Source organism: Apus apus, chromosome 2, assembly GCF_020740795.1.
Source record: "Apus apus isolate bApuApu2 chromosome 2, bApuApu2.pri.cur, whole genome shotgun sequence".
Lineage (NCBI taxonomy): Eukaryota > Metazoa > Chordata > Aves > Apodiformes > Apodidae > Apus > Apus apus.
This window is the reverse complement of record NC_067283.1, coordinates 35,463,896-35,491,303: the sequence shown is the minus strand read 5'-3', so window position 1 is coordinate 35,491,303 and position 27,408 is coordinate 35,463,896. Positions and strand designations below refer to the sequence as shown.

Here is a 27,408-nt window from a genome sequence, read left to right as displayed (position 1 = left end):
TCTGCTTTTCTATAACTTTGAAAAATGTATGTCTTGCATCATTTTTTTTCTCCCCTTCCTCCGTATGCCTTACTGCTTTTCCTCCATGTATCTTATCTCCAAATGATGTGCTATTAATCAGCCTAAGACACCCTTCACTGCTAAGTGCTCTTCCACTGATTTTTCATCAGCACAAGTAGTTACTAGTTACAGCATTCCTCCCACATGCTAAAGGCTTGGGGGGGTGGGAGGAGGCATGGCAAGGAGGTTAGAGACTGCCTCACCATGTAAATACTATCTGGGACCTTTATACCAACCCACTGGTTTGCTGTAATGATAATGTTGCTGTTTGTTCTCAACCAGGTACATGGTGGGAGGAAAGTGGGACTGCACTCCGTCTTATTTTTCAAGTTATTAACCTTCATGCTCTTCCCTTTTTCTGATTAATCTGGCTGGATGCCTGTTCAGTAGTAGCTGAAGCTTAATACCTGAAACAATGTGTGTATATACACTGTGCCAGGAAGGCTTGCCCAACAACGCTCATTCTGTCGTGTTTTCCCATGCCTTCTGTCAGTATCTCATCTCATATGCGAGCCCCCAGAGCCAGAGGAGGGGACAGGAAAGAAGAGAGAGGCATGCAGGGAAAGGGACAGAGGGAGGAGGAAAGAGAGAAGGAGAAAAGAAAGTAGGGAAAAAAATTAAGTCCCTCGGGAATGTCAACTGCTGTGAACTCAACCCCCTTCTCACCATGAAACGTGCTGTGTGCGGGCACAGGTGGGTCCCATTCTGTGTTACTGGAGCACAGCCTACGAGCAGGGTCTAAATGAAGACTTTCATTGCTGTTCCCTGTTTTCATTGGAGTAAGGCCATCACAAACATTTGCAGGTGGCTTGGCCATAGTCTGACACTAAAATATTTGTGGTTGTGATAAAAATCAGAATATTGCTACAAGATGGTTCTATATAACCTTTAGGGCTTGATCGTGCTCTTACAGAACTAGCTCAATGAGAGTTTTACCCAGTTGCTCTCTGCTGGTTTTATTGCTCATTAAAAGGCATATTCCTTGGTACAATTCTCCATGGTAAAGACTCACCTACCCTTTGGGGCAGCTTCAGACATTTTAAGAAAAAGAGGGGTCCTGACCCAAAACCACGGATTCGAGAACCTGAGAATGTGGTCTTTTTAAAAAGCTGAACAATCTCAACTTCATAAGGCCAAACCAAAATGACCAAACTTTGCAGAACTCAAATATTTTCTGAATCAATCTGGATTTTTCTCCAGTTGCCTAATATTGAAACCATTGTTCAGTCTGTATTCCTCGTGAATGAGTCTTGGATATAATTCTTTGCACATTTAGAAGGATAAGATGAAGATAAATGGAAATGACAAGATATGTTCTTTGAATAAATAAAACCAGCACCACAGGGAAAAGACTGAAGGAAAAGAAGACAAACAACAAGGATGCTCAACACTTTGGCAAGTAGATGAAGTCCAAAATGCAACAATTATCTCCTAGGACACACCATGGACAAAATACAAAACCTCCTAGGAAGAGGGAAGAATGGGTAACAGAGTATTCTGAAGGTCACACCATAAGTCTTATTCACACACCAACTCACACAGAGACTAAAATGCTGACAATTGCTTCCCAATAGAGCAGCTTTAGACTCAGACTTGGGAAACATTTGTATGATTCAGTCGCAGAGGAGAATTAAGATACGTCATGACAAAGTTTCCCAAAAAAGACACTTACCACTGACTAGGAAACAGGCCTTTTAATCCTCAATCCCTCAAAATGTGGAGATTCTAATCACCATGGCCCCAAACCAACGCAAACCTAAAACCTGACTGACAGGGTCTTGCAAAACCACATGCAGTTTTGGTCTCATTATATAGAAACAATTGTTTGGAAGCCAAGTACAGTCCCATATAAAACACCTCACTACTGAGTATTAAAAGTTGTTTGGTTTGGGTTTGTTTTTGTTTTTGTTTTAATTAGGATCATAATTACCACTAGACCTATTAAGCCACAATTTGAACAGGGGCTTAATAATTCTTAACTCAAATAATGGCAGTAGCTGTTTTTCTTTCTACAACTGAAAAATAAACTGTTTCTTCCTCCCTCCCTCTTTCCCAGTCCCCTGTCTTTGAACAGAGTGAGACATGTAAGACAACAACCTTCTTGGACTCACAGGCAAACAGCACTGCACGTGAAATCTCAGTGAACACTTGTTTTGGCAGTATGTAGCATACACAAAGGCACATCTATCAAATATGTTTACCTAACCCAGTCTAACAGATTTCTATATTAAATATCAAATCCTGAAGTAGTAGTCAAAAAAAAAGAAAGCAGAGGAGTTTTGCCAGAAGTACAAAACTGGGACAGTGGATGGAACCCGTGCCCTCTGCATGGTTGGATAACCCTTACGGAGCAGTCAGTGCCATAGGCCCACCATGGCACTGGGAGATGGAGAGCCTGTGGTCTCTGTATTCTGCCCAAGCTATCAGGAATCTTGGAAGAAAACTCAAGAACAACTGGATTTTGAGTTTTCAGTGCCAGGATTTCACTTTTTGGTTTTACTCTGAAGAGACTTCAAGTTGCTCATCAATTATTTAAACAATGACTGGGGACAGAGACTGCTTTTGCACTTATCATATAATGGATGTGACCAAATTACAAATGACAGATAATGAATCTAGACTGCTGCTTCATTCTCAGTCCACTGATTTATCTTTTTATCTGTATGTTTCTACTCATAAAACCCCCCAAATTCTCAGAGTTGTATGACAAAAAACTGCATCCTCAAACCAGCTGGGCAGTTTCCCTATAATTAAAAATGACTTATTATGACTTAAAAAGACCTCATGTTTGCTGAAACTAACCAAGTGTACAACACATGAGTGTTTTTGTTCACACAGTTCTCCAAACATGAGCACACAATTGGCATTCAAGCCAATACAATAAGCATCCCTAGCCAACTTATGGGAATAAATATGGATCCATCATCACAAATTGAGCAACTGTTCAGAAGTCTCTGTGCCAAACTCCATTTATCTTAATGATCTTATTATTTTACCTTCTAGCATTCCTCAATTAAACAGAGTATGTAGGAAATAGCCCAATCCTACTGCACACCCAGAATTCCAATTGAAGGAAGTGAAAGGATCAGCTTCAGAAACACTGCCTCTCTTCCCATAGCAGTTATAGAAACAACATGAACTTTGGATGTAAGAAGATAAAAACAAAAAACTGCATGGAGGAAGCAGGACTTCCCTGCCAAGTACACCACTCTTCCACTTTTGAATCCAAGTGCCAGGTCTGGAGCAGATGTAGTAACCTGGACATTCCCCCACAGCCTGCAATGCATGTTGCAAGGGTTGCAGGGGTTCTTGCCACATGCTGGCAGGATCAAGTGCAAACTCCATAACCTCAAGAACCACAAGGACAACATCTGGTCCTACAAGCAGCTGAACCTTAAGAGCCACGAGGACAACATCTGGTCCTACATGCTGCTGGAATCAGAGAGAACTGGAGAAATGAGAAAATGGAAATGGAATTACCCAATCTGTCGATTTGTGGAAGGTGCTTGCGTAATGACCGAACTGGACTGTGGAGATGGCATGGCTTGTTGAATCACAACGCTGGTGTCGTGGTTTGGCATCCTTGTATTTGTCAGCTGGTGAGATCCAGGTCCTCCCATTGCTCCTCCAACTGTGTTATGCATGGAGATATTCTGTGAAAAGAAGGGAAAAGGGGGTTGGTGGAGGGAAATGAGAAAGAAAGAAAGGTCTTATCTTGTTTTCATGTTCTATAGAAATGCAATTAGAAATCTGAAAGTATCAATAATATGGAAAGTTACTGGCTCAGGGTAAAATCCAAGTCAATAGATCTTGTTGTAGCCAACAACAATATAAATAAATGAAAAATAACTATTCACTTTTACACGACAATACAAATGGAAAAATACCTGCACATTGACTAATCACTCTTCTGTGATTCTGACTCATAATTTATATCAGGGATATTTAACACCTATTCTCCTAACTGAACACCATATATATTTTGTTTGACAATTACTTCTGTAGTGAGTGCATGGCACCTTGATTTACTACAAGGGCTGTTTACTGTGTACTAGGCCTTCTTACACTGACAAGCAAAGCAAGTTTTATAGTCACAAAGTAACAAACAGTACATGGTATGTCACAAAACAGCCATTCCTATTAGCCTCCATATATTTTGTAGAGCAATAATATCCCAGAGGCCTAGAATAACAGCACTGTATTTACACATACATAATCTCTGCTGCAGATAACCTGGAGCCCTTAAAAAGTTCTTAAAAAAAAAAGTTGACAGACAACTCACAGCCACAGAGTGAACCTTCTGAGGAAGGAACCCTGGAATAAAACTTCTATTATCCCTGCACACACAATACACATTGCTGCTAAACCGCAGGGTTTGACTTGGCCCACATTTAAAAATAAACAAAACTCTCAAGCCAGAGATTACCCACAGTGTATACATATGAAAAATATGGTAACCTTGAGAGTATTATTCTTCCTATCAAGTACCAACATGCAGATCGTTAGCAGCCAGAGGAAAAGAAACTTTCCATTTCCACCTCATGCTAGGCTGAGGAAGAGGGAAAAAAACACCTTTACATGCACCCTCTGCCACCAAGACTCAGACAAAGCATCTTCCCGATTGTCGCAATTCTCAGGATCGAAAACTAAAGTTAAATTTCATTCAAAATTCCAATTTATGAGCCAATTTGTCTAGGTAACATGTAAAAAACACACAATACTGCTACATAAAGCTAGTGAGAAAGGAAACTCAAGAGCTCTGCTCAAACGTGCAGGACAGGAGAAGCAACATATTGAATCCCAGACCTAAAAGAAAGATGGCATTCTAAGCCAAAACAAGAATAAAGCCTTTAGATTACATTCCTCATGGAAAAGGAGCCAACAATTAGAGAATCTACTCTGAAGGCCTTAGCTGTCATCCCGAGTCCCAATTCTAATATGCTTCAGGTGTTTTCCAAGGCTATTGTGGACAGAGGGATCTCCTTCTTGCACAGGAGGTGCTCCAGACTTCATAAACACACAAAGAGGCAGAGAGGATGCCTACAGTCACATGGTTAGAACACTTGCTCACTATGAAGAAGAACCATCTCTGAGCTCCTGTTAATAACTCACAAAGTGTGAAACATGTCCAGCAGTAGAATAGCCAGTATTCACTTAGAAGCATGGATTGCAAGTTGAAGCCAGATCAAGGACTTTAACAGTAATTTTTCAGTGGTATGTCACAACTATCAGGCAGTAAGAGGAAATAACCTTTGATATATGGAATCTTTTCCAAAAGATCTCCCTCACATACATTTCTAAAAAAATGTCACTTCTTCAGTGGATTAGTGTTTTTGATGAAAAACTGTTCTGGTAAAAGAAATAAATTGTATACACACACACACACACACATATATGTCTATCAAATCTAGTTCAGGATTCAAAACCACACTGGCTTTTTTTTACCATTACAAGATTGTGCAAAACCAGGTCTAGTAATCTATCCATCTGCAAGTATATCTTTTAGTACAATCACTTCCTAAAGCTTCATCATTATATTAAGTGCACGTGTTTCAATCAAAACCTAGCAATATGCGACATTAACTTGTTTCAAAGTTCACCCTCATTTAATTTCTCATTCAAACTGCCTCCACAGTTTCTGAATCCTTCCAAATATTTCTGGTTTGCTTGTTTGCTTTCAGTAGTATGTTTATTATAGCAAATATTGAACTGCAAGAGGAGCCTACTGGTACCTCTGGGTGCACAGGGGAGCCACAAAGAAGAAAAGCATCGGTCACCCACAATGAGTTTAGTGCTGCACAGCTGCCCCTTGCTACTGCCAGCACAGAAGATCTGCCTGCATACACCCGCCTTGCTTTCAAAGGGGCCTGTCTTCACAAGACTAGAGCACTGGCATGAAAATGTCCAGGATTCAGACAGCCTTTCTCTGGATTACAAATTACAGACCACAGATTTCGAAAAGCTACAGAACGCTGATCTGCCACATGGGAGGATCTTCAAAGGAAACGAGGAATGAGTCCAAAAGGCCTGGGAAAGGACAGAATGTAGATCTGTCGTGAGGCTTAGACAAGAGGTACTCCAGCACTTGCCCAGATTTTTACTAGATTTTGTTGTACCATGGCAGGGCAGAACTTAATTTTTTAATATCAGATTCCTGTGCTCCTGGATTCACTATTTCCATTTTCATCTTCTCTTTCTCTTTTCTCCTATAACTTCAGACCTGTCTAAGGTACAAATGGAATGAAAAATTCTGTTTGCACATAAGACATTGTTAGCTTACACGCACAAACTTGTAATGCTGTTTCAAAGTTCTAACAATTTCCAATAAACTGTATAGTTTCAGAAAGTAGGCTGAATGTGTAATGCACAGGAATTTAAAACAGAGTGAAAGCTGTCAATGCATCCAGATGTCCATTCTTCTCAGTAATGCTAGCTCTAATGCAAGTCCTGTTGTTGGGCAGGAACTGTACCTTTATACTACGCTGCCAAGAGAAAGCCTAAGATTTCCCAACAAAATGTCAAACTCAGCATGACTCTCACATTCATAAGAAAAGGATTTGGCAATCTCAGAATAATTTACATCAATGAAATGCTTGTGAATTTACAGAGAAGTTCAAGCAAGTTCATACTTAAATGACAATGCCTCTGCTTTGAAAAATGGCAGGAAAATAATGCACCATAGATCTGACACTAAGCCTATCTGATCTAGTCATACACATCATGACATGCAGAATGACTCTGCATCAGCAGCACAGCAAGCCTAGGCTTGTTGCATGTGTGATGCAGATGGCATTCTGAATTCCCAAAATGGCTTTGCTGTCTTGAGCTCTGCACCTGATTCTGGATGGATGTGGATAAGATATAAATGAGTTCCTTGTAGACTCAACTTTGGGGCCTTATAGAAACGAGACAAATTCAGCAACATTAGCCAAAACTGAGACCTCCACTTTACAGCTGAATTGTTATTTGGCTAGGCTGCTTTCAGCTCTACTTTCAAGGAGTTCTGCATGCTCTTCTGCCAGGGATCCATGAAGAACATCTCACTTCGACTCCCCTTTTCATTCTCCTCCAGCTCCTAAGCCAATGGTTAAGATAAATTGATACTAGGTGAGAAGCTCCCAGCATTCCAGCTCAGAGAAGAAGTGAATAGGAGTGATGACACAGACAGAGCTCTCCCTCTGCTTTTAACACTCACAAGACCCATCCATTCTCTGAGACAGTAGGACACACACTCAGAGTTTTCTCAGAGATCTTCACAACTTTCCTGCAGAGGAAGAAGGCGTAGGAGCTTACTATTATTACCTATTTTATTAAACTTACCTGAATGTTCACACAAGGAACAAGCCACTTGCATGCCAGGAACCATAGAGACATGAAAGACATCCCCTGCCCTTAAGATTCATTTAATGGATCTTAATTAAGATCTAATAAATTAAGAGGAATTTATTTCCTCTAGGACTAAGTTTCATCCTTATCAAAGCTCCCAGTCACTCCCACTGAAGTAGAAACTGGGATTATAACACTCAACAGCTTTTATAGAAATGCTCCTCTCACCCATCTGCTCATACTGTACTCTCCAGCAGTATTTAACATTCAAATAAATAAAATTAAAAACAACAAACCATATCCACAAACTGCTTTTAAATCAACGTGCTCATTCTCAACCTTTCCAGCTGCAAGAGGAAAGGGAATAGATAATAATCAACCTGACTTCTCCCCAGTTCCACTCTATTCCCCGTATTGGCTTCAGTCTTTCAAGAAAACATTTGAGCATTTTTCTCCCACATGCAACCGTTTAACTTTGGATAGGCAACACACGTCTCTTTTTTTCTAAAGGCTAAAAACTTCTTGAAGTCATACTTCCATGTTCTGGTGGAGAGGATTACACATCACTCCACAAGAACACACACCCTGTTGGCAAGCACAGCAGAGAAATGACGGCTCCACAGACACAGGCAAAATACTCCCCATGACTCCAGGCAGTCACCATTTCCACTAAATCCTGGTTCTTCCAGAGAAACACCCATCCATGTCACTCGGCACCACCTGTATCACGCATCTCCATCTACCAAAGGCAAAGGATGAAGACAGACACATCCTTTACCATCCATTGTAATATTCTGAGTTTCAAACGGAGTTTGTTTATGATACTAGTTTGGTTTTAAACTATAAGAGCCAGTTTCTGAACCAAAGCCAGATTATATTTTCCTACGGTTCTTTTTTAACTATCAGTTTTAATGAAAATTGCAAATAGCAGTTTTATACAAACTGAAGGCTCACTCAGATTGTTCCAAACGAGCTTTTAGATCAATAGAGCTGTCACCTATAAGCAATTGTGCATAAATATATTTTGCAGTCTATTATATAAATTCTAAAGTTGGAAGGTATTTGCCATGAAAAAATGAGAGAAAATCCAGCTCATCTAAACAAAGACAATAGCACTTTTTTGTATTTTTTTCAGTTTTCTGCAAAAAATCATTTCAAGATATTTTCCCAAATAGCAACTTTAAATATTTTAAAAATAATTCAGGAGAATAGGCATCAACTTTGAAAAAAAATTAAAATTGAACCTAGAAATAAAATATACAGCAATATTTTAGTATTTATATAGCCTATCCTCTCAATTAATTAGTTTTAGCAATGATAAATATTCTAAGTTGTCCCACTTTCAGGCATTTTACAATTTATGGGGAAGAAAACATGCATTTCTAACCTAAGTGTTCTAAAAGGCTCTACAGACACACAGCATTCAGGGCAACCAAGATACATCTTTAAATGGCAGCTACATGTGCACTTTTAAGAAGTGTACAGTAGCATCTTGCTTGACTATGGAGATCATAACTTCACAATATATATAATACACAGTAGTGGAAGCCACCAGTGACACACTCACCCATTGCACATGCTGCTTACAAAACAAAAAACAAACCAAACCTACTAGCTTAAAAATGTGGAAGACATTGTCATAAAGAGCATTATAGAGTCATAGAATCATCTTGGGTGGAAAAGACCTTTAAGATCATAGAGTCCAACTGTTAAGCCAGCACTTACACCCAAATGGTTAAGTCCACCACTAAACTATGTCCCTAAGTGCTACATCTCCACAACTTTTAAATACCTCCAGCGGTGGTAACTCAACCACTTCCCTGGGCAGCCTGTTCCAGTGCCTGACAACCCTTTCAGTGAAGAAATTTTTCCTAATATCCAATCTAAAACTCCCCTGGCACAACTTGAGGCCATTTCCTCTTTTTCTATTGCTTGTTGCTTGGGAGAAGAGAACAACCCCTACCTCACTACAACATCCTTTCAGATAGTTGTAGAGAGCAATAAGATCTCCCCTTCAGACCATTTTTCTCCAAGCTGAATAATCCCAGTTCCCTCAGTCACTCCTCGTAAGACTTGTTCTCTAGACCCTTCACCAGCTTTGTTACCCTTCTCTGGACTCGCTCCAGCACCTCAATGTCCTCCTTGTAGTGAGGGGCGCAAAACTGGGCAGGCTTCAAAAATATTTTAATAATATACAATATCCATAAAAATTACTAAACTCCTATGAATTCTCTCTTAACAGAAGAAGAACATGATCTCAAACCAAAAGTTATCAAATCTCCCCAGAAAAAGCATCAACTCATTTATTTTCTCATTATTCAGATCATTGTGTATGGAAAACACCCTCACACCAGACCATCAGAACTGTTTCATCTGTTACTAGTGTGCAAGATCTGAAATGCCATAAGCACACAAGTAAGCTTGCTGTCCACTCAAGGCCAGCAAGCATAGCACAGGAACCAGGGAAGAAAACAGGTAAAAAGTTAACCAGATTACTAACACAGTTGAAGGTTACAGGAAAAAGAAAATCTATTACAAAGATTTAAATTTCTTTAAAAAAGGAAAAAGTTTCATAATGGGAGAGATGGAAGAATGTAAACTTGATGGATACTGCAATGCAATACTTTTTTTAAACTGTAACATCTGTATGGCTTGAATGAGGAAAAGCACTGAAGCAGAAAAAAGGACACAGAAAAGAACTGCTGGCTATTGCTGTGTAGTAACATTAAGCATAGAGACAAAGCACTAGGAAGATCTTACTGCAGGCTGCTGAAATCCATTTCACTCCCTTACTTAGTGAGAGGTATGAAGTAATTGAATGAGGCTGACACATAAAAATACAGAACTGAAGCCAAGGGATCCATTCCTCAAAACATTTCAGAGAAAGGCAAATGCTCACTTAAACAGCTACCTGATAAAAATGGCACATTAAAAAAAACCACAAACAAAACAAAACACCAAAAAAACAAACAACAGCTGGCATGATGGATCCCAGAAAGCAGAAGGATTCTTCCCTGCCCCCAAGCCCCATCTAACATCTACCCCTGAACTGGACACAGCTGGCTATCCACACGATGCTAGAGAATCAAAGGCCGGGAGCGGTATGAGTGTATCTGACTTCTTGAACCCTGGGCACCACTGCTCAGTCAAATGTTATCAACCTGATCTCCTTAGAGGTAAAAATGTAAAGAAAAATTAAACTCCTTACTCAAAAATGACAAGTAATGATAGGCAGATGGGGGAGAAGGGAAACATTGCTCGCATTGAAATCCTAAAGCTTTGAATATGTACTTTTCAGCCTCGGCCACTGGGTTCCAATTTTTTGGATCACAGACCTCTGTCAACCCTCTGAATTTCTCACAGAGCACTCTGTGCTCTTATCATAAATTGTGTAATTAAGGCAAGATGGTTCCACAGACCAGCTGCAGATGACTTACCACAGCTTTGCGACCACCAGCAGTTCACAGACCAGAGTTTAATCACCAGTGCTTCAGAGCACTGTGACTAGAATTTCTTGACAAAAAAGATAACATTTCTAAAGGTATCTATGGACTTCAGCAGCCCAAGTCCTTTTATTAAAACATTTCCAGTCTTTTGGAGCCTTAGTGGACAATTACTGTTAATTTATATATAAAACTTGTGTACTGGGGCAGGGAGAAGCTTTGCAAAATTTTATCCGAAATATCTAAGTTGGAACATGCCAGGAAACTTCCTTTTTGTTTTAAGTTAGGATGAATTATTCTTAAACATAGACATGCTGGCTGCTTCTGAAAAGGCACAACCAACAACAACAACAAACCTGTCATAAATAATCTTTTTGTCCTGTTTTCTTTCAATAGCTGTGACTATATCATCAGAAAGTCTTTCTGAGATACGCTGGGTGATGCAAATGAAACCTCAAGTTTGCTAATCTCCAGCCAACTACATGATGCTGCTAAGAAGCATGGCACAAGACACAGGACAGGCACGTGAAGTGCTAAGCCAGGTATAAGCCATCTCAAGGCTCCAGCAGTCACCGCCATAATTTGAAGTCCGAAGGGCTCATTTAAGCACCACTAATCCTCTTAAGGCCACTGCCTGAGGGGTGACAGCCCTGCACAACATCTCTGCAACACCGCTCATTCCCATGACAACCTGGCTTCTGCCCCTTCAGTACCTGGAGTGCACGGTCACCTCCTCTTGGTGTCTTCCTTGCATCTTTTGTGGAATATGCACATGACCTTGTTACAGGGGCATGTTAACCCTCCCTGCCTGTCCTCCATATGTTAACTGCTGGTTTAAGCAAATGCTCTGACTCCTCTGATATTTTCAACAAAATGCAGGAGATTTAGAATTTCTGCTCCTTTATCTTAATTTTTGTGACATGATCTAATTACAGACATTCAGTGGTGCCCTCTAATTACCAGTAGAAATGAATACTGAAAGATGACCCTTGTCTTCTACAATTCCCTCCCTTCTTCCCCCACTACCCTCCTCATGCCCTTTTCAGCATGTCAGTCCAGACTACACTTTTGACATACGAAGCCTTCTTTACTTACAGAGTAATACATGGTATGTAGCAGATGTACCCACGATAAACCATTTACTAGGGGAAAGGGAAAAATACGATACAAAGGAAATGCAATGAGCATATTTTAAAGGAGAAGGAAATTTTGGAAGACTGGTCTCACCAGAGTTTGAAAGGAAATCGCTTCTCTGTGGGAAAAGATGACATCAGATTGCATGCTTATGCCTTGAAGTTTCCTTCAGATATCTTCCATTTTCCTCAGGGTTGGTTGTTTCTTGCAGAACTACTTGCCCAAGATAGCCATTTAAGCAACTTAGCACAAAGAGCTGCTTCTGTTCAAATATATGACAATAATATCAAGTGTGCATATCCCAGTTTGGGTCATTCAGGGTGTTTTGCACTGCTACCACCACACTATATCCTGCTAAGTGGGAGGCTGCAAAACGGGGAGCACAACTGGCTGCCTGGCTCTACCCAGTTCTGTAATGCTTTATCAAAAGTCACAAACTGCCTATTTCATTTCTTCCAAGTTGCCTATTGTGACATTTATAAACAGGAACCTGGCAGCATGTCAATGGTGCAAACTGATTTCCTTTTCTAAATACAATTTTAAAAAGCAAATAAACAAGGTTATGCCTGCTAATGAAACATTATATGCCATGCTGGAGCTAGTTTTTATCCAATGTATTCTCTAGAGCAGATGGAACACCAATAAACACAAAACAACAAACCCTTTTATAACAAGCATGTTTATAAGAAAATACATTCTCCATAGAACTTTGTCTAAGGAAAAAATGGCTTATATCTGTAATGTTATCTTGGGGACCCAATTATGGTCCCATTAGATTGCTGTAAACAAGGGAGCTTGCCATGATTTTCAAATAGAGAAGGGCTGGTAAGAAACTTGAAAAGAAAGGAGACTTGCCAGTATGCTTACTAGGTGTAATTCCTACAGGCTTGAACTGAAATCAAGGCCTTATTGTGCTAAAATCTGTAGACACATTGATGGACTACACTTGCCCACAAGCCTCAGAGTCCAGAGACAAAGCAAGGAAAGAGGAAGGAAGAAAGAGAAAAGTAAGTGATTTGTGTAGCCAAAGATCAGGACTCAATGGAAGGGGTCTTTTTTCCAAGTCCAGTGTCTTATTCACTATATTGCACTGTTTCTCTGCATCTAATACTTCTATATGAATGCAGAAAATCAGGAGACTTCAAATAAATTAAAAAAAACAAAACAAAACCAAACAAACAAAACCACAAAACCCAATAAAAAGTATTATAAGCTCTACCCTGAGTTTTTTACAGCACTATCATTTAATTTCTGTAAATCAGACAGAAAATGCATGTACAAAGTGGGAACCTTCTCAAAATAGGTGCATGTCAACTTTTGCAGGACAAGCAATTAGACATCCAAAAGCAGCTGCCAGATCTGGAGGCCAGTCAGAGGGTAGTTGAAAACCTGGCTTTCCTTTCTTTATTGTAAGGAGTTTTGTTTTTATCCATCGTGAAACAGAAAGCTGGAGGGGGAGGGCGGCAGTCCTCCAGGAATTGCTTTAAACAAGCCTTTGATACTGCTAACTGAAGGCACTAGGCTTTTCAACATTATGCAAACCATTTATAATCTGTTAATAGCAAATTCACAGAGACAGTACTTTGGCATTTAGATTCATTATATTTTATTTAAAGCTTGTTTGAAATTCTCATCATTGATTTCACTGGCATAAGTTATTGGCATCATGCATGAGCTACAGCAATGGCTGCTTGACTGCATTCAATGACCAGAACATTTTTTAGACAGAGCAGTTGGTAAGGCAGAGCAAAGATGGTAACAACAAAACAGCCAGTGATTTTCCATTCAGGCAGTTTCAAGCAGAAAACCAGCAGGCTTAACTCTTCTGCTAAGAAGTCAAGTGGAAAATGCTGCTACCCTGGTAATAAAATGCATCTCCTAAATATTCTTTTAACTCCAACCCACTGCAGCAGCTGCATGCTGGCTAGTACTGCATGGGGACTAAAACATGATGCTGTGTTTTAGTCTTTGACTCCTGGAAAGGTCCAGGAGTCAAAGCCAAAAGTGGTCTCAAAAAGCACCCAGACAGACCATTTACTACATACAAGTGAAGTGGGTTGACAAGTGAACTGGTCGGAAAAGAGTTTTGATCAGTGAAACTCATACAATGAGCAGTGAAGCATAAAGCTGGTATAAAGTTAATTCTTCAGACATCCTGGGAAGTAATCACAAAGGAAAGCATGCCGTTTTGCAGCATCCACAATTGTTTCAATCATTTCTAGGCTCATATTCTGGAATAGGAGAGCTAGGTTAGTCTAGATCTTGGACTAGAAGAACTTACGAGAATTAGGTTCATCCATCAGAAACATTCAGACAAAATTAATAAAATCTGTATCCATAAGAGTTTAAGATGTTAGGGTTCAGGAAGGCAATCAGACTGTCTACATTGAAGGCAAAAATGTTAAATACACTTCTAGCTAAAAAATGCTCATTTCTAGTGAGTACAACCGCTACAGACAGGCATCAAAAGAAAGTGTTCTCTGCATCTTCATAGATGGTTCTGACATTCTGCAGTCTGGTTAAGGAGAAACATGCTGCCCTTGTCCATCTCTATCTTGGTGTCAGTAGTTACCTTCTGCAGTGGCAGGCAGGAAAAAACACTAGCAAGACTAGGAGAACAATCATACTTAGAAGAAAAAGAAACTCATATTGGTCCTCTGGCAAAAAAAGCTTGCTGACTGTCCATTGATGAAGGCCTGGACCTCTGGTCTTAAAGCACAGCTTGCTGGGGATCACTGAGAGAAGCGCTGCTGTTAACAGGAAATAAATCAAGTAAACAAGCTGGCATGGTGTTGGGACATGTAGCTTTCCAGATGTGGGACAGCAGAAGAGATGGAAATACAACTCCTTGGATTCCAAAGGTGTTCTGCATGTCAGCTGCCTGGAAAACTGCATAGTCATCCTTTTCCTCACTCTGGTACAGTTTTAATGCATAACTTTGAGCAAATTACTTCACGTAATTCTGCCTTACATCTAAAGCAGGACAAGTATCTTCAACAGCTACAGGGTACTTCAAAGCAACAAGAAGTGAATAGCTTCTAGACACAACACAGTATACCCAGGAAGACAGTATAATATAGCAGTGCCAGAGCAGGAGGGATTTTTTGGTAACAGAACAACTCCACAGGACTTTAGAGTAGCACGCATTTGAATTTCAACTTCACAGAAATGACGAGAGATCATAACCAAGACACTTTAACCAATCCAGGAAAGAGTTACATGACAAATAACATCAGAAGAATAGCAAGACAAAATAATGGTTCTCTGGTGACTAGAAACAGGAGACAAGGGAAGGACATATAAAAGCAAAGAATGACAGCATGTTCAAGTCCAGATAGCATTGCAGGAGCTGTTCTTCAGAGAAGAGAAGTCCATAATCTGCAGCAAATGGGATCCCATTAAAGCATTCTTGACTGTACATTCAGATCTGAGCACTAAAAACTGCAAGTCATTTTAGAAAAGTCAGGCTAAAAATCTTACTGAGGTTATATGGTGGTGGTGGTGAGGGGGTGAATTCTCAATTGTAAAAGCAGGACTCATTTGGCTCAGCTTCTTTTCTGACTGGAGTAAATGGAAAAAGCAACAAACAAGCTGCACTATATTTGATAAAGCTACCAGACAATCATCCAGATGTACACGCTTCCAGTCACACTAATTAAATGTGGTGTGGAGCCATCCTGGGGAAATTACATACTGTTCCTTTAGAGTACCACATGCTTCTGAAATGCCTTGATGAGGTCTTTCTCCACCTGAGGAGCCACAACACTCATATTCCTAAGTAATAAACAGCTGGTCCACCTGTAATGGTGTGACCCAGCCAGATTTACACCTTCATACAAGGAGGCAAAAAATAATTCAGACAATGGAAACCAGCAGCTTCAGCTGAGCCATGGACCAAATAGGGTAGGCATACATCCTTGAGGAACAATCTAGCTGGACATGGAGAACAGTCATTCTGAGTGCACTCCTCCATGCAGCAGCTTTTGCCTACAAAGTAGGCATCAGTGAGATGTTACAACCAACTTGATACCTGAAAGCTGAGGGACAGAGGAGAGAGTTGGGAATGCCAGCCTGGCACGAGTAGCACCACAATCCCATTCTCAAAAGCAGCCAGTTAATAGGGTCTTGGCATTAAAGAAAAGCATACTAGCTTGAACACAGTAACAACAGTGCTTGTTTAAAACTGCTGTGGAGTCAAGGAATTGCTGTCTGATTTTTCTTTATCATCAGAAGATTTCCAGATATGCTCTGGAAAGCCACTTGATCACACTGTCTAAGCACAAGGAAGTAGATTTCCTGTAAGATAGTGCTCTGAAGGTGATTCTGTGCATCTTTTGGATGTTTCTCTAAGAAAACTACAGTGGCAACTCCTGGTCACAGACAGTATTTTAAAGACTCAAGCTGAAGATAACTGCTAAACAGCATAACCTACATCATTCGTGGTCATTAGTATATAGGAAAAAGCAACGCAACCCCTATGTGATACTCTGCAAGCCATTTCCCATATGTCTCATAACTGAATCTTTGAACTCATTTCAATTACTTGGCACAAATTGTCAGATTTGAGATCAAAGGCTAAAAAGCTAGCACTGTTTGTGACTTGATGCAAGGTCTCCATCAAAACCTGGGGCATCATCTCACATTCCTGACACACAGTTCAGAAAGGGTTTGCAAAGCTGAATCCAGGATTTCCAGAGGTGGCCTTGAATTTTGCCTAGAAGTTGCAAACAAGAAGGCTGGCAAGTTTGTCTGGATTTCTTAATTGTGCCTCATGTAGTAAGACCAGAAATTTTAATCCTCCCAACAAGATTAGGTATTGGCAGGGATGTGTATGTAAGTTTAGCATTCAGAGAAAAGCTATTCAACAGAGAAAGGAAAAAAAGGAAAAAAGATGTAAACTCAATAAGGTTCAAAGAAAAGAAAAGAAAAGAAAAGAAAAGAAAAGAAAAGAAAAGAAAAGAAAAGAAAAGAAAAGAAAAGAAAAGAAAAGAAAAGAAAAGAAAAGAAAAGAAAAGAAAAGAAAAGAAAAGAAAAGAAAAGAAAAGAAAAGAAAAGAAAAGAAAAGAAAAGAAAAGAAAAGAAAAGAAGAAAAGAAAAGATAAGATAAGAAAAGAAAAGAAAAGAAAAGAAAAGAAAAGAAAAGAAAAGAAAAGAAAAGAAAAGAAAAGAAAAGAAAAGAAAGGAAAAGAAAAGAAAAGAAAAGAAAAGAAAAGAAAAGAAAAGAAAAGAAAAGAAAAGAAAAGAAAAGAAAAGAAAAGAAAAGAAAAGAAAAGAAAAGAAAAGAAAAGAAAAGAAAAGAAAAGTAAAGAAAAAGAGATTTGTGTGATACTAGAGAATATTCTTTGTTGTCCTTTTAGACTATTTGCTTTAAGGCAGAAATAAGATAGTCTGAATTTTAATAAGATAGGGTAACGAGTCTGTTTTGCAAGGAGTCCAAAATGATTATTCTTCCTTCAAAAAGGACAGACAACGTAACACCCTACAATACTTAGTCTGTCTCTTTTTACAGTAAACATTGCTAATGCTCCTGGAGAGGGGCTGACCTTGCCAGCCAATTACATTATGCTAATTTGTCTGTTACTATAACTCCTACAGAGGCATTCACAGCTCAAAGCAGGACAGAGATTTATATTGTCTCTTCCAAGCTGCAGACTATGGACGTTAATCTCTCTCTCTCCTTCCAGTTACAACTCTACATGGCAATATCTACATGCAGTGCCACTGCACACTGAAAGTGACTGCTACCGCCAGCTTCACTCAACTTAAAAAGACAAGCTGTGGCCCTACCTTGCCCTTTTAATAACTGTCACTCTATCTAAGAATGCGCATGTTTGGTAACAGCTGTTTTCCTATGAGAACATATGGTTTCTCCTATGCTTTTGAAAACACCACAGGAATGTATTTGCTTGCTAGATACTAGTGCCATGTCACTATATCAAGCAACAAAATCATCAAAAGGAACTGCAATATATTTTCTATGTTATACTCATGTATTACAAAAATATCTATTGCTTTAAAGCAACAAAAAATCATCCAGCTGAAAAGATTTAAAGTAAAAAAAGGTTCATAATTTTGGAGTTACGTGCAATACAGTATTGCTTAAAGATGGGATAAAACACTGGTCTTCTACAAGCATGTAGCAAATAGCATGTTTCAAGCAAGCATTTTACAGTTCATATTGTGTCATGAAAAGAAACCTCAGGAGACGTGGCTCTTCCAACTGCTGAAAAGGTCAGAGGTTTCCCTAGCATCTTTAGGTTGAGATACGATAAACAGAGTATCAAAACCAACTGAGTTTATTATAAACTACTGCCCATCAAGTAAATCACAGTAATGATCTTTACATGGTTCTCCCCAAAACAAAAAACAAAAGAAAACACAAAAACATGCCTTATGAAAAGGTCTTATGCAAATTTCCCATTGTGTCTAAAAATTATTCCACTGGGATGTTTGCAGAAAATAAAGTAAAAATTACATTAAACTCAGTTTATGCTCTAGCATCAACCATCATCCAGAAAGCCACCCAAACTTGACTGCAAGACCTTCTGAACATACCATTATCTCTATTCCAGTTCTTTTCATAGAACTTCAAAAATTTAACACCTGTGTCTTTATGGCAGATAGACATAGAGACATACGGGGGGAAAAAAAAAAAAAAGAAAGAAAAAAAAGGCAAGACCACCCTGAAATGTAAGTGGTTTATTACATATTAACAGTGAGAGGGCACACATAGAAGTCCACACAAACCTGTATCACTGCCTTTACAATTTGCAGCAGATCATGTTGCGCTACCGCCTGCAGTTAATGCCCTGAGCCACAGCCTGACTTTTAAGAAGGTGCTTAAGCACACGAAGCACAGAGGTCAGGAAAGCTGACGAACTGGTGAAACTCCTGTGACAGCTTGAGGTATGACCCTCAAGCGTCTGGTCGGCTCCTCTCTCTCCATGGGTTATGGTTCCCTCTGCACAGTCTATGAAAGGTAACACTTGCCTGGTGGGCACATATGTCGCTAAGAGGATCCAACATTTTGCAACCTACTGGCAGATGTGCAGTAAACCCACAGTGACCTTCTTTCCAAAAGTAAGCAGCAACCAAAGATTGAATAAGATGCCCTGGGCATAAGAGACACAAGAAAACAAGTTGATTCCTTGAGCAACTGCTCCTACCAGTGAGGATCTAATGCACCAGGGACAAACACAGAAGTCCTTAGAGGAGATTAATGCAGGACATTTCACTTGGAACTTAAGTACTGTGTTTGAAAGTCATATAAGCCAAGGGAGGGAATGGAAAGACACTCTCACCTAACAAAAAGATGCTTTGCCATTAGTGAACAGAGGCATAACCTTGTTAGCCTGGTTAGACACCACAAGGAGATTATGAAACCAACTTTCAATACCAATTTCTTAACAACACCCAGTGCTCTCAATCCCAGAAGGTAACTGAGAGTACCCTTTGCCTAAGGTGACTCTTTCAAGCTTAAATGAATAGCAAGGTCAGAAAGCAAACAGTTTGTGTCATGAAGGCACAGTTAATATGTGACACTGGTCAGATCTGCAAAGAGCACAATTAAATCAGATTTCCTTCTCTTTCTGTATTCTAGAGGGAAGGAGAAGGGAAGAAGAAGGAGAAGGCAAGGAGAAAAAAAAAAAAAAAAAGAATAAAATTATGTACAGCCTGCCATTCACATGTTTCATATTCTGTCAAAAGCAACAGTATTCCCATAACTCCAGTTCTTCCCAGAAAAGAAATGGAGGAAGAAAAGCTTGATTTACAAATACATGTCCTGTCTTTCTGAATAGTTTGGGGTAAAAGTAGTTTTGGGTGATAACAGGTAATTTCAAAAGGCACATCAGTGTGAGAAGACTTAACTGTACATACAACAAAAATGAAATCAACTGTTTAAGATACCATACAGCACACAGCATATTAAAACCTAATAAAAATATCTATAAAATTACATTGTTAACCTACTTTTCTCTTTAGAAACAGAACATTGGCTCTTCCATGAAGCTAGTTAATTTGCTGGTAATGATCAACACATGATATATTTCTGAAGTCTTCAAAATTTAATTTTCTACTCATTTTCCAGCTGATAAACAAAAGGAAACTGCTCTTCCTGCATAATTAAATTAGCTTATACTCCTATCATGAACAGTCTATACAAGGCTATATCTGTACTATCTATATGACAGAGTCTCATCTATGACCTTGCTATGCATGCAGGAAAAAAAAATATTTTTTTTAAAGCAGCACACTGAAGACTCCCAAAATCTTCAGCAAAACTCATCTTATACTAGAAGAGATCCAAGAGTACCTCATGTTACATAAATATAGCTTCTGGATTAAGCAACATTTTGAAAATATGTAGTAAAAGGAAAGCATAGAATGGAAGTGTTTTGAAGCTGAAGGTTTCCAGTCAGTTCAGTGGATTTACAAGAATAAATCTGGTCCCTTTGCAAAGTTTTAAAAATTTCCCCATTTCAAGTATAACTTCTGGTTATCTCTTTACTAACTGTTGCTGGCAGAAGCTTATCTGCTTGACAGGAGAGAGAAGGTGCATTTCAAATTAGCAGAATACCACATTGCTTTACATCCCAAAAGGGGTGAGGGTGTCTGTCTGGCACAGGTCATGGAAGTCAAAGTGACAGAGATCTGATCCAGACAATACCTGTATGGACACACATTAGGATCCTTAGCTGCTCAGTTCTTTCACACTGTATTAATAGTCTTTGAATGCACCAACTCTGGAACAAGCAAAGATTTTTTTTTATTTTCTTGGAAAACATGCTGTGGTATTAGGTTAGTAATTTAATCCTGTTGGCAATATAATAGCTATGGGTATAATCCCTCACGTTATAAAAGTAATTGCCATAATCATAACCTACATTCTTTTTTTTTTTTTTGGTACAGTGCAGCTGCAGTGGTTTCTCACTCCCAACCTGCTGTCCTATCGCTGAGGAGACAAGAAGGGGCAGAAAGCAAAGCTCACAAAACACTACTACAGCCCATCCCTCTTCCTTGCCTAATAGCAAGTGACTCCCCATCCCAGTTAATAAAGAGCTCCTTGTCCCTCCATTATGCAGTGTAATCTTTGAAAGATTACATTCTCATTTGGGAATGAGCCAAGAGCCAGTGGGAAATTCTCTAGTAAATTGGACAGAGAGACAACAATATGAAGGGCAGCTGGATGGCAGCACATTTTTTTCAGGACATTCCTATTCCTGGGGCCCTCCGGCATTGTTAGAAGTCCTGCAATCTTGGCTCTTTTCACTTCTGTATTGTCAGGATAATGCAATTCAAGAAGAGGGGGATACAGACTAGCTGGGTTGAAGATGGAATGTGAGGAAGCAAATATTGAAAAGTAGTAAGAAAAGAAGGGGAAGGCCCAATTATATTTTTAAGTCTTACCACCTTCCATAAAAACAAGGGAAGAGCACTTTGTTTTAAAACTCTGTATTAAGTGTACCAACTACAACAGTAAAATACGTTTTATATTTTCTTCCCCAACTGTCATCAAGAAGGCAATTTGAGCACTCCATCACTAATGGCATATTAAGTCTTATTTTGAGAGGCACATTTCCCTCAATGCCCCTCTCACCTTGCCTGTACCTTCCTTTCCTGCATTTGCTCTGTGGAACCTACCTTCCATCCCACCCTACCTGTGAAGCAGGATGGAGAAAACCAAAATAACACAGGGCGGGCAGCTCTATCCCATTTTATCCCTGCACACAGAACAATGCAAGTGAATGAGAAAGGCAACTGGTTTTTGCTTGTTTGTTTGTCCATTTGTTTGTTCGTGGTTTTTTGTTTCTTTTTTTGGAGGGAGGGGGGTGAGGGGCTGGCTGTTGTTTTGGTGATTTTGTGACGGGTTTAGGTTTGGGTATTTTTTCTTCCACTTTTATTGTTTTTTAAAAGTACTTTCTCAAGAATACACACACATTTATGTATCCAGAAGGTTGGATTGGTGCCTTATGTTCATTTGGTCAATAATGGCATACATACACTACCATCTTAGTACCACTTTTTGTTAGAAAGTACAGAAATCTCAGGGGGAAAAATGAAAAAGCCTATAACAAATTAACTTCTTTTTTTTTTTTTTTTAAGTAGCAGTTCTTTTTTATTCCTCTAGAAGAATAAGGTTTTAAACATAACATGAAATTCCGATCATTATTCCCTTTCATGCAACATAATTAAGTTATTTATTAGGAGGAAGTGAAAAAATGGTTGTCACAGCAGGGTATCAGAAAGATTGTTTTTACCTTTAAATTGCTATTCAACCAACTACAACTTTCTCTAACTGCAGGACCCAAGTAATAACAGTCACCTACAGTCCATGGGAGGCAGTAGTTAAAATGCACTGAAATAGAGGATTGCTTGCAATTTAAAATCTTAAGTGTTGGGAAGTCCTGATTCAGCAAACTATTTATATTCCGCAAACCCCTACACACATGCTTGAAGTTAACCACATGTTTAAGAGCTATTGAAGTACACGGACTTTGGCCCCATTTCAGAAAAATCAGTTAAATACACACTCAACTGGCTGAGATGGATGAAGCAAAGCAAAGCAATCGGGATAAGAGAATGGTACCTGAAAAAGATTCCAGCCAAACAGTATTTCCTAAAAAAAAGAACTTATGTGCAGAGGTGTAATACACTTAATAGCTGTCCTGGATTTCATGAAACATATACATTGGCATTTATACTTACATGATTTTACTGTATTGGAAAAAATAAAATTAGCATAAATGGGAGAAAACTATGGTAACTACTTGTTATTAGAGAAACAGGCCTTACTTACATCTATACATCCTAATGAACATATATATAGGTCTCAGAGACAAGACAGGAATGTGATGAGAGAAATAATATTTTATGAAGACCACTGAAAGCAGAAACTACAGTGTCCAGGCTGACCCTCTTATAAAAACTATTCTTATACCCATCGTCAAGTGAGCATTCCCTTAACATCACAATGAAACATTAAACAGATAAACTAACTCCATTTCCTTGAAGCAAAGTTTCTTTCTTTCTTTCTTCTTTTTCTTTCTTTCTTTCTTCTGGGAAGGGCAGAGGGGAGAGAAAAGGAAGTTACACTTCTCACACTCCTCTATTGTCCAATTCTGCTAGCAAGTACATCCCAGGAATATTTTAATACTCCAGTTCTCAGAACAAAGAACTGCCTTTTTAATGTTTGTCTCACAAGTACTCTTCTTTCCTTCTTTCTTTCATCTTTCTCTTTCCCTTGTACAGCCTCATGGTACCTCTCAGCTTTCTCCATGCCTGATTAACATTGCTTTTCCTCTTCTTCCATGTGAATGCTCCTTTCCATTTTCCCCACCAAGCCTGACCTGGGATAGAAATAAGTCCTTTATATAAGTGACAGGTACTTTTCTTCCTTTCATTCCCATCTTCCCTTCATGAGCCCATACTTTCCCATCATCTCCTTTCTCTCCACTCTATCCTATACACTGTTTGGACAGCAGTGAGGACTCTTCTAACATCAAGATGAGGGACTAGCAACATATCCTACTTTATTTCTTGTTTCATAGGGAAAGAAAAAGTAGTACTGGGGCAAAAATAAACTGCCAGATAGAAGCACATACAATCCACAAATAGGGCAGCTTTTACCTTCTCTTCTAGGTGCCAGTACCGCACCTAGACTTTTGAGAGTGGTGAAGCCAAAAGTCAGCTCCCTGTCCGACTCTACATTTCCCTGTGTCTTGATAAATCTAGAAACAGAAAATACCACCCTCTCACCTTGGGTGAGGAAGGAAGAGCAAATCTCTCTTAATGTGGGAGGGGAAGCCACACGGCTCACAGACACACACATACTTCAATCTCTGTCGAGAAGGAGGTGAGACCTACTGGAATAACATCTGTAGAATACTTTAAGCTTATTGAAAGGTGCTATGGCACGGTAGTCAAACACCTCCATCATCATGTGCATTACACTTACAGGCTACACAGCTTGGAGTTTAACATTGTGCCTTAATAGTTTGTTTTACTGCAGTTCATTTTGCAGATGTCTTTTATTTAGAAAGGGAATGTCTGACCTTTAATAAGAAATACTGGAGCAAGCTACAGCAAATGAAAAGGGAGAACACAAGGCATACTTGACAAACCAATTAACTTCCCTAAACATTACATTGCACATTTTTACCAAGACTCATAGAAAAACCAGTAAGACCTTCAGAAAACAAATTTCCAAATAAAATCTAGCATATAATCAAAAGAGGCAGTAGTTGTTTCCTGGAATTCCAAAGAAAGAAAGTAAGAAAAAAAAAATACTTCTCCAGGATCACAACAGTTTTCCTATCCCCATTAAGCACATTTTTCCATCAAGAAGATTTCTCTTAATAACACTTTGCCACAAATGATCATTAGGCAGGAAAAACACATCACGGCAGGGATAACAAAGATGAAAAGAAAACTGCTGAGAGTTCACCTCTGCTGTTTATTTTGAGGCACACTTAAGATTCTAGTCAGACTATTCTAATTGTATTCAAAGATTTAGTTCTCTAAAGAACATAAACAAAACCAGTAAGGGCCATCAGCCAGAATAAAGCTTTCCTCATAATCATAGAGTAAGATCGGCTTTTGTTTGTTCTTTTGTATTATAATCTCAACTCCTCTGTGTTGATTTTTTTTTTTTAGTTTTTAAAAAAGAAGAAAATAAAATTTCTTAATGGTCTGTTTCTGCAGGGGCAGCTTCTTCCGCGTGCTCACATATTTTCTAGCTTTTTTGGGGCTGTGCTTTCCTTACAAAGTATTTTGAAGCTTTTACACCTAATCTAGGTTAACATGGTCTGGTTAGCAGCTTGTACCCATTGAAAGGCGAGGCAGTAATCCATCTAGGTTTAGGGCATTTTCATAGAATTGATGCAGAGCTGTGTCAATTTTAATGTCATGCTATGGAGAGTGCATGCAGCTCTCTCCACTTTAGAGGATTAAAAGTGACCTCTCTTACCAAAATCAATAAGGGCAGCTTGCTGTGACTAATAGGTTGTAGAAATTCAAAAGAGACAGTTTGCAACACTGAGTTCATTCTCCACCCAGCCCCAGACAGGCTGGCAGAGCTGCACTTTGACACCTACATTCACATAGCGAACCCATGTCTGTGCCCTTCCCAGGGACCAGGCCGAGCCACACACAGTTTACTCACATTTCAGGGAAGAAAAGAAAGCTGATATTTATTTGATAAGAGTGGACTCGGAGACTTCTGTAGAGAAGCGTGTGAGAGAGAAACTAGAATAAGGAAACAGTTAAAATGTTTTTGTTTGTTGTTTGTTGTTTTTTTTCTCCCCAGTGTGGTTTTTAAAAGGCTCTTTTTCTACATGTTATCAGGACATCAACAAGTACCCAGATACTTCACATCACTTCATGACCACAGGATTTTTTTCTAGTCTCTGAGCAAAGGCTTCTCTCCCTTCAGATCTTTTCCTGGTTGTCATAGGCTAAAAATTTAAATTCCATTACAGTCAATGGAACTGCCCCAGAGATGTATGAGGCTATACATCCAGCAGTATCGTTCATTAACTGTCATGGTACATGCTGAGTAGTTCTGGCTTCTTTCTCTTCTCCACTATCCCCTTTGTTACTCCAAAGTACTTCAGATTTAACAGTCAAGTCTGGAGTCTTCTAGAAATACAGTAAGTTTGGACAGCACTGGAAACGGGTCATGCTACAGAGTGCACACAACTACTGTCATGCAAGTTTTTTATTTTTTGGTTTCACATTTTCTAAGACTAAAGAATACCAGCAACCCAGATCAGGATCTCCAGCCTTATGGTGAAAATACCCTGACTCTCCTGGATGTCTCTAATTTCCAATTTATTTTGCTTGAGGTACAGATTAAAAAGCCTTACCCACAGTTCATAGCTTGTGGACATTTTCTACACATAACAATCACCATCATTGTCTTTATGCCAAAAAAACAAGACTTGCCTTGAGGGGGCAAGGGAGAAAAGGGGCTGAAGTGGTGGGAGGAACCCAACTGTAAAGGTTTAGGAGTCCCTACGGAGGTTTATAAATAGACGACTGCCATGTGCAGAACGTGAAAGAAACCCGGTCAGCATAAGAGCTGTTGCTGTTTTGAAATCTTCTAACTACGTCCATTTAGGCAGTAGACAGAGTTATAAACAAACAATAAATCAAGAAATTATTAGCATTTGAATTTTGGTGAGATAATAAAATGTGTAGGGGTATAATCAGCAAGTAATAGGAAAGATCTGCAAGCGAACCCACCAATTAATGATAAATAGGACTTGGCACAGAGTAACTTCACCAATGTGGATCTCATTAGATGGCCATGGAACCTGTTCCCGCAGCAGCCCTCTCCGAGCGAGGGAAAGGTGAGGTAACCAAAATGTCAGCATACCCACCCCCTCGCAGCTCTCAGGCTCCAGGATTGCAACCACCTGGGCCAAAATGACAACCTTATGCGGAGGGAAGGCCAAGCTGTGGTTCTCCAGTCTTTAACTGATTTCCTTATTCCAGCTTGTGGACCTTTGCTCTGCAGTTCCATCTCAACAAAGGTGAGTGAAAACATGCAGCTTTGCTTGCTCTGAAGAGTGAGAATCCCTCTCTCCTCTGTTCACTTCGGTTTATTAATGATACTTCTTAAAGAGGGAAATGCCCCCAAGCAAGCGATAGCACTTAAACAGATAAATAGTTCACGAACCAGGCAGGGGGGAAGGAGAGGGGGAAGAGACCCTGCCTTATTAGACTAGAAACAGACACATCATATTAATACAAAGAATCAGCATATGGTTCTAATAGGTTTTCTTAAAATGATTTATCAGCTGTGATTAAGCCCTCAACCAGCATGTCCATCTTCATAAATAAAGTAAAAGTGCACCTTGCTCTGAAATGTATCAGCAGTATCTTGTTACCTACCCAAGCACATAGGCTGCAGTCCACTCTGGGGAGCAAAGAGCTCTAAAGACATTGCCAAGATTTAGGGGCTTTACCTAAGAGATAAACTTATAAAAATGCCACTACAAGGAAGGTTTATCCCTTCATCATGTGCCATCCAGTCCATGCTGCTGAAGTCTGAACTGGTAACAAGAAAGCTATGCCATTAGAAACATTCATAGGAAGACCAAAGCAAAATGCACAACCATGCCATTTTGTTGTGAAAGAAAAGTCAGAATGGAATCAGGCAAGCCTCCTTTTTTTGGGGGGTAGCCAAAATACACAAAACACAACTAAAACCAAAACATTACAAGAGGGTGACTCAACCTGGGACAGAGACAATCAGAAGCAGAAGGAAAGTGGACTCTCCTGACTGATCTCTGCAGGATGATTCATCAGTTGGAATTCAGAAGAACATGGAAGGGTTATGGTTAGGGAGATTTCACTCAATCACAAACGTATGCCCTCAAGAATTGCCTTTCTGCATGATATAGGCACTTACTGTGGGGAAGAAACATTCAGGTCTTCTCTC

The 27,408-nt window shown here is 39.4% G+C and overlaps 1 protein-coding gene across 1 annotated transcript in view; it reads right to left on the bottom strand.

The window, feature by feature from the left end:
• Positions 1 to 27,408, bottom strand: part of CREB5 (cAMP responsive element binding protein 5) — a 259,903-nt gene that overhangs the window by 170,567 nt on the left and 61,928 nt on the right. Inside the window, exon 7 of the mRNA XM_051612169.1 lies at positions 3,541 to 3,713. Within this exon, the coding sequence (XP_051468129.1) occupies positions 3,541 to 3,713 (173 nt within the window). The remainder of the gene's footprint in view (positions 1 to 3,540; positions 3,714 to 27,408) is intronic.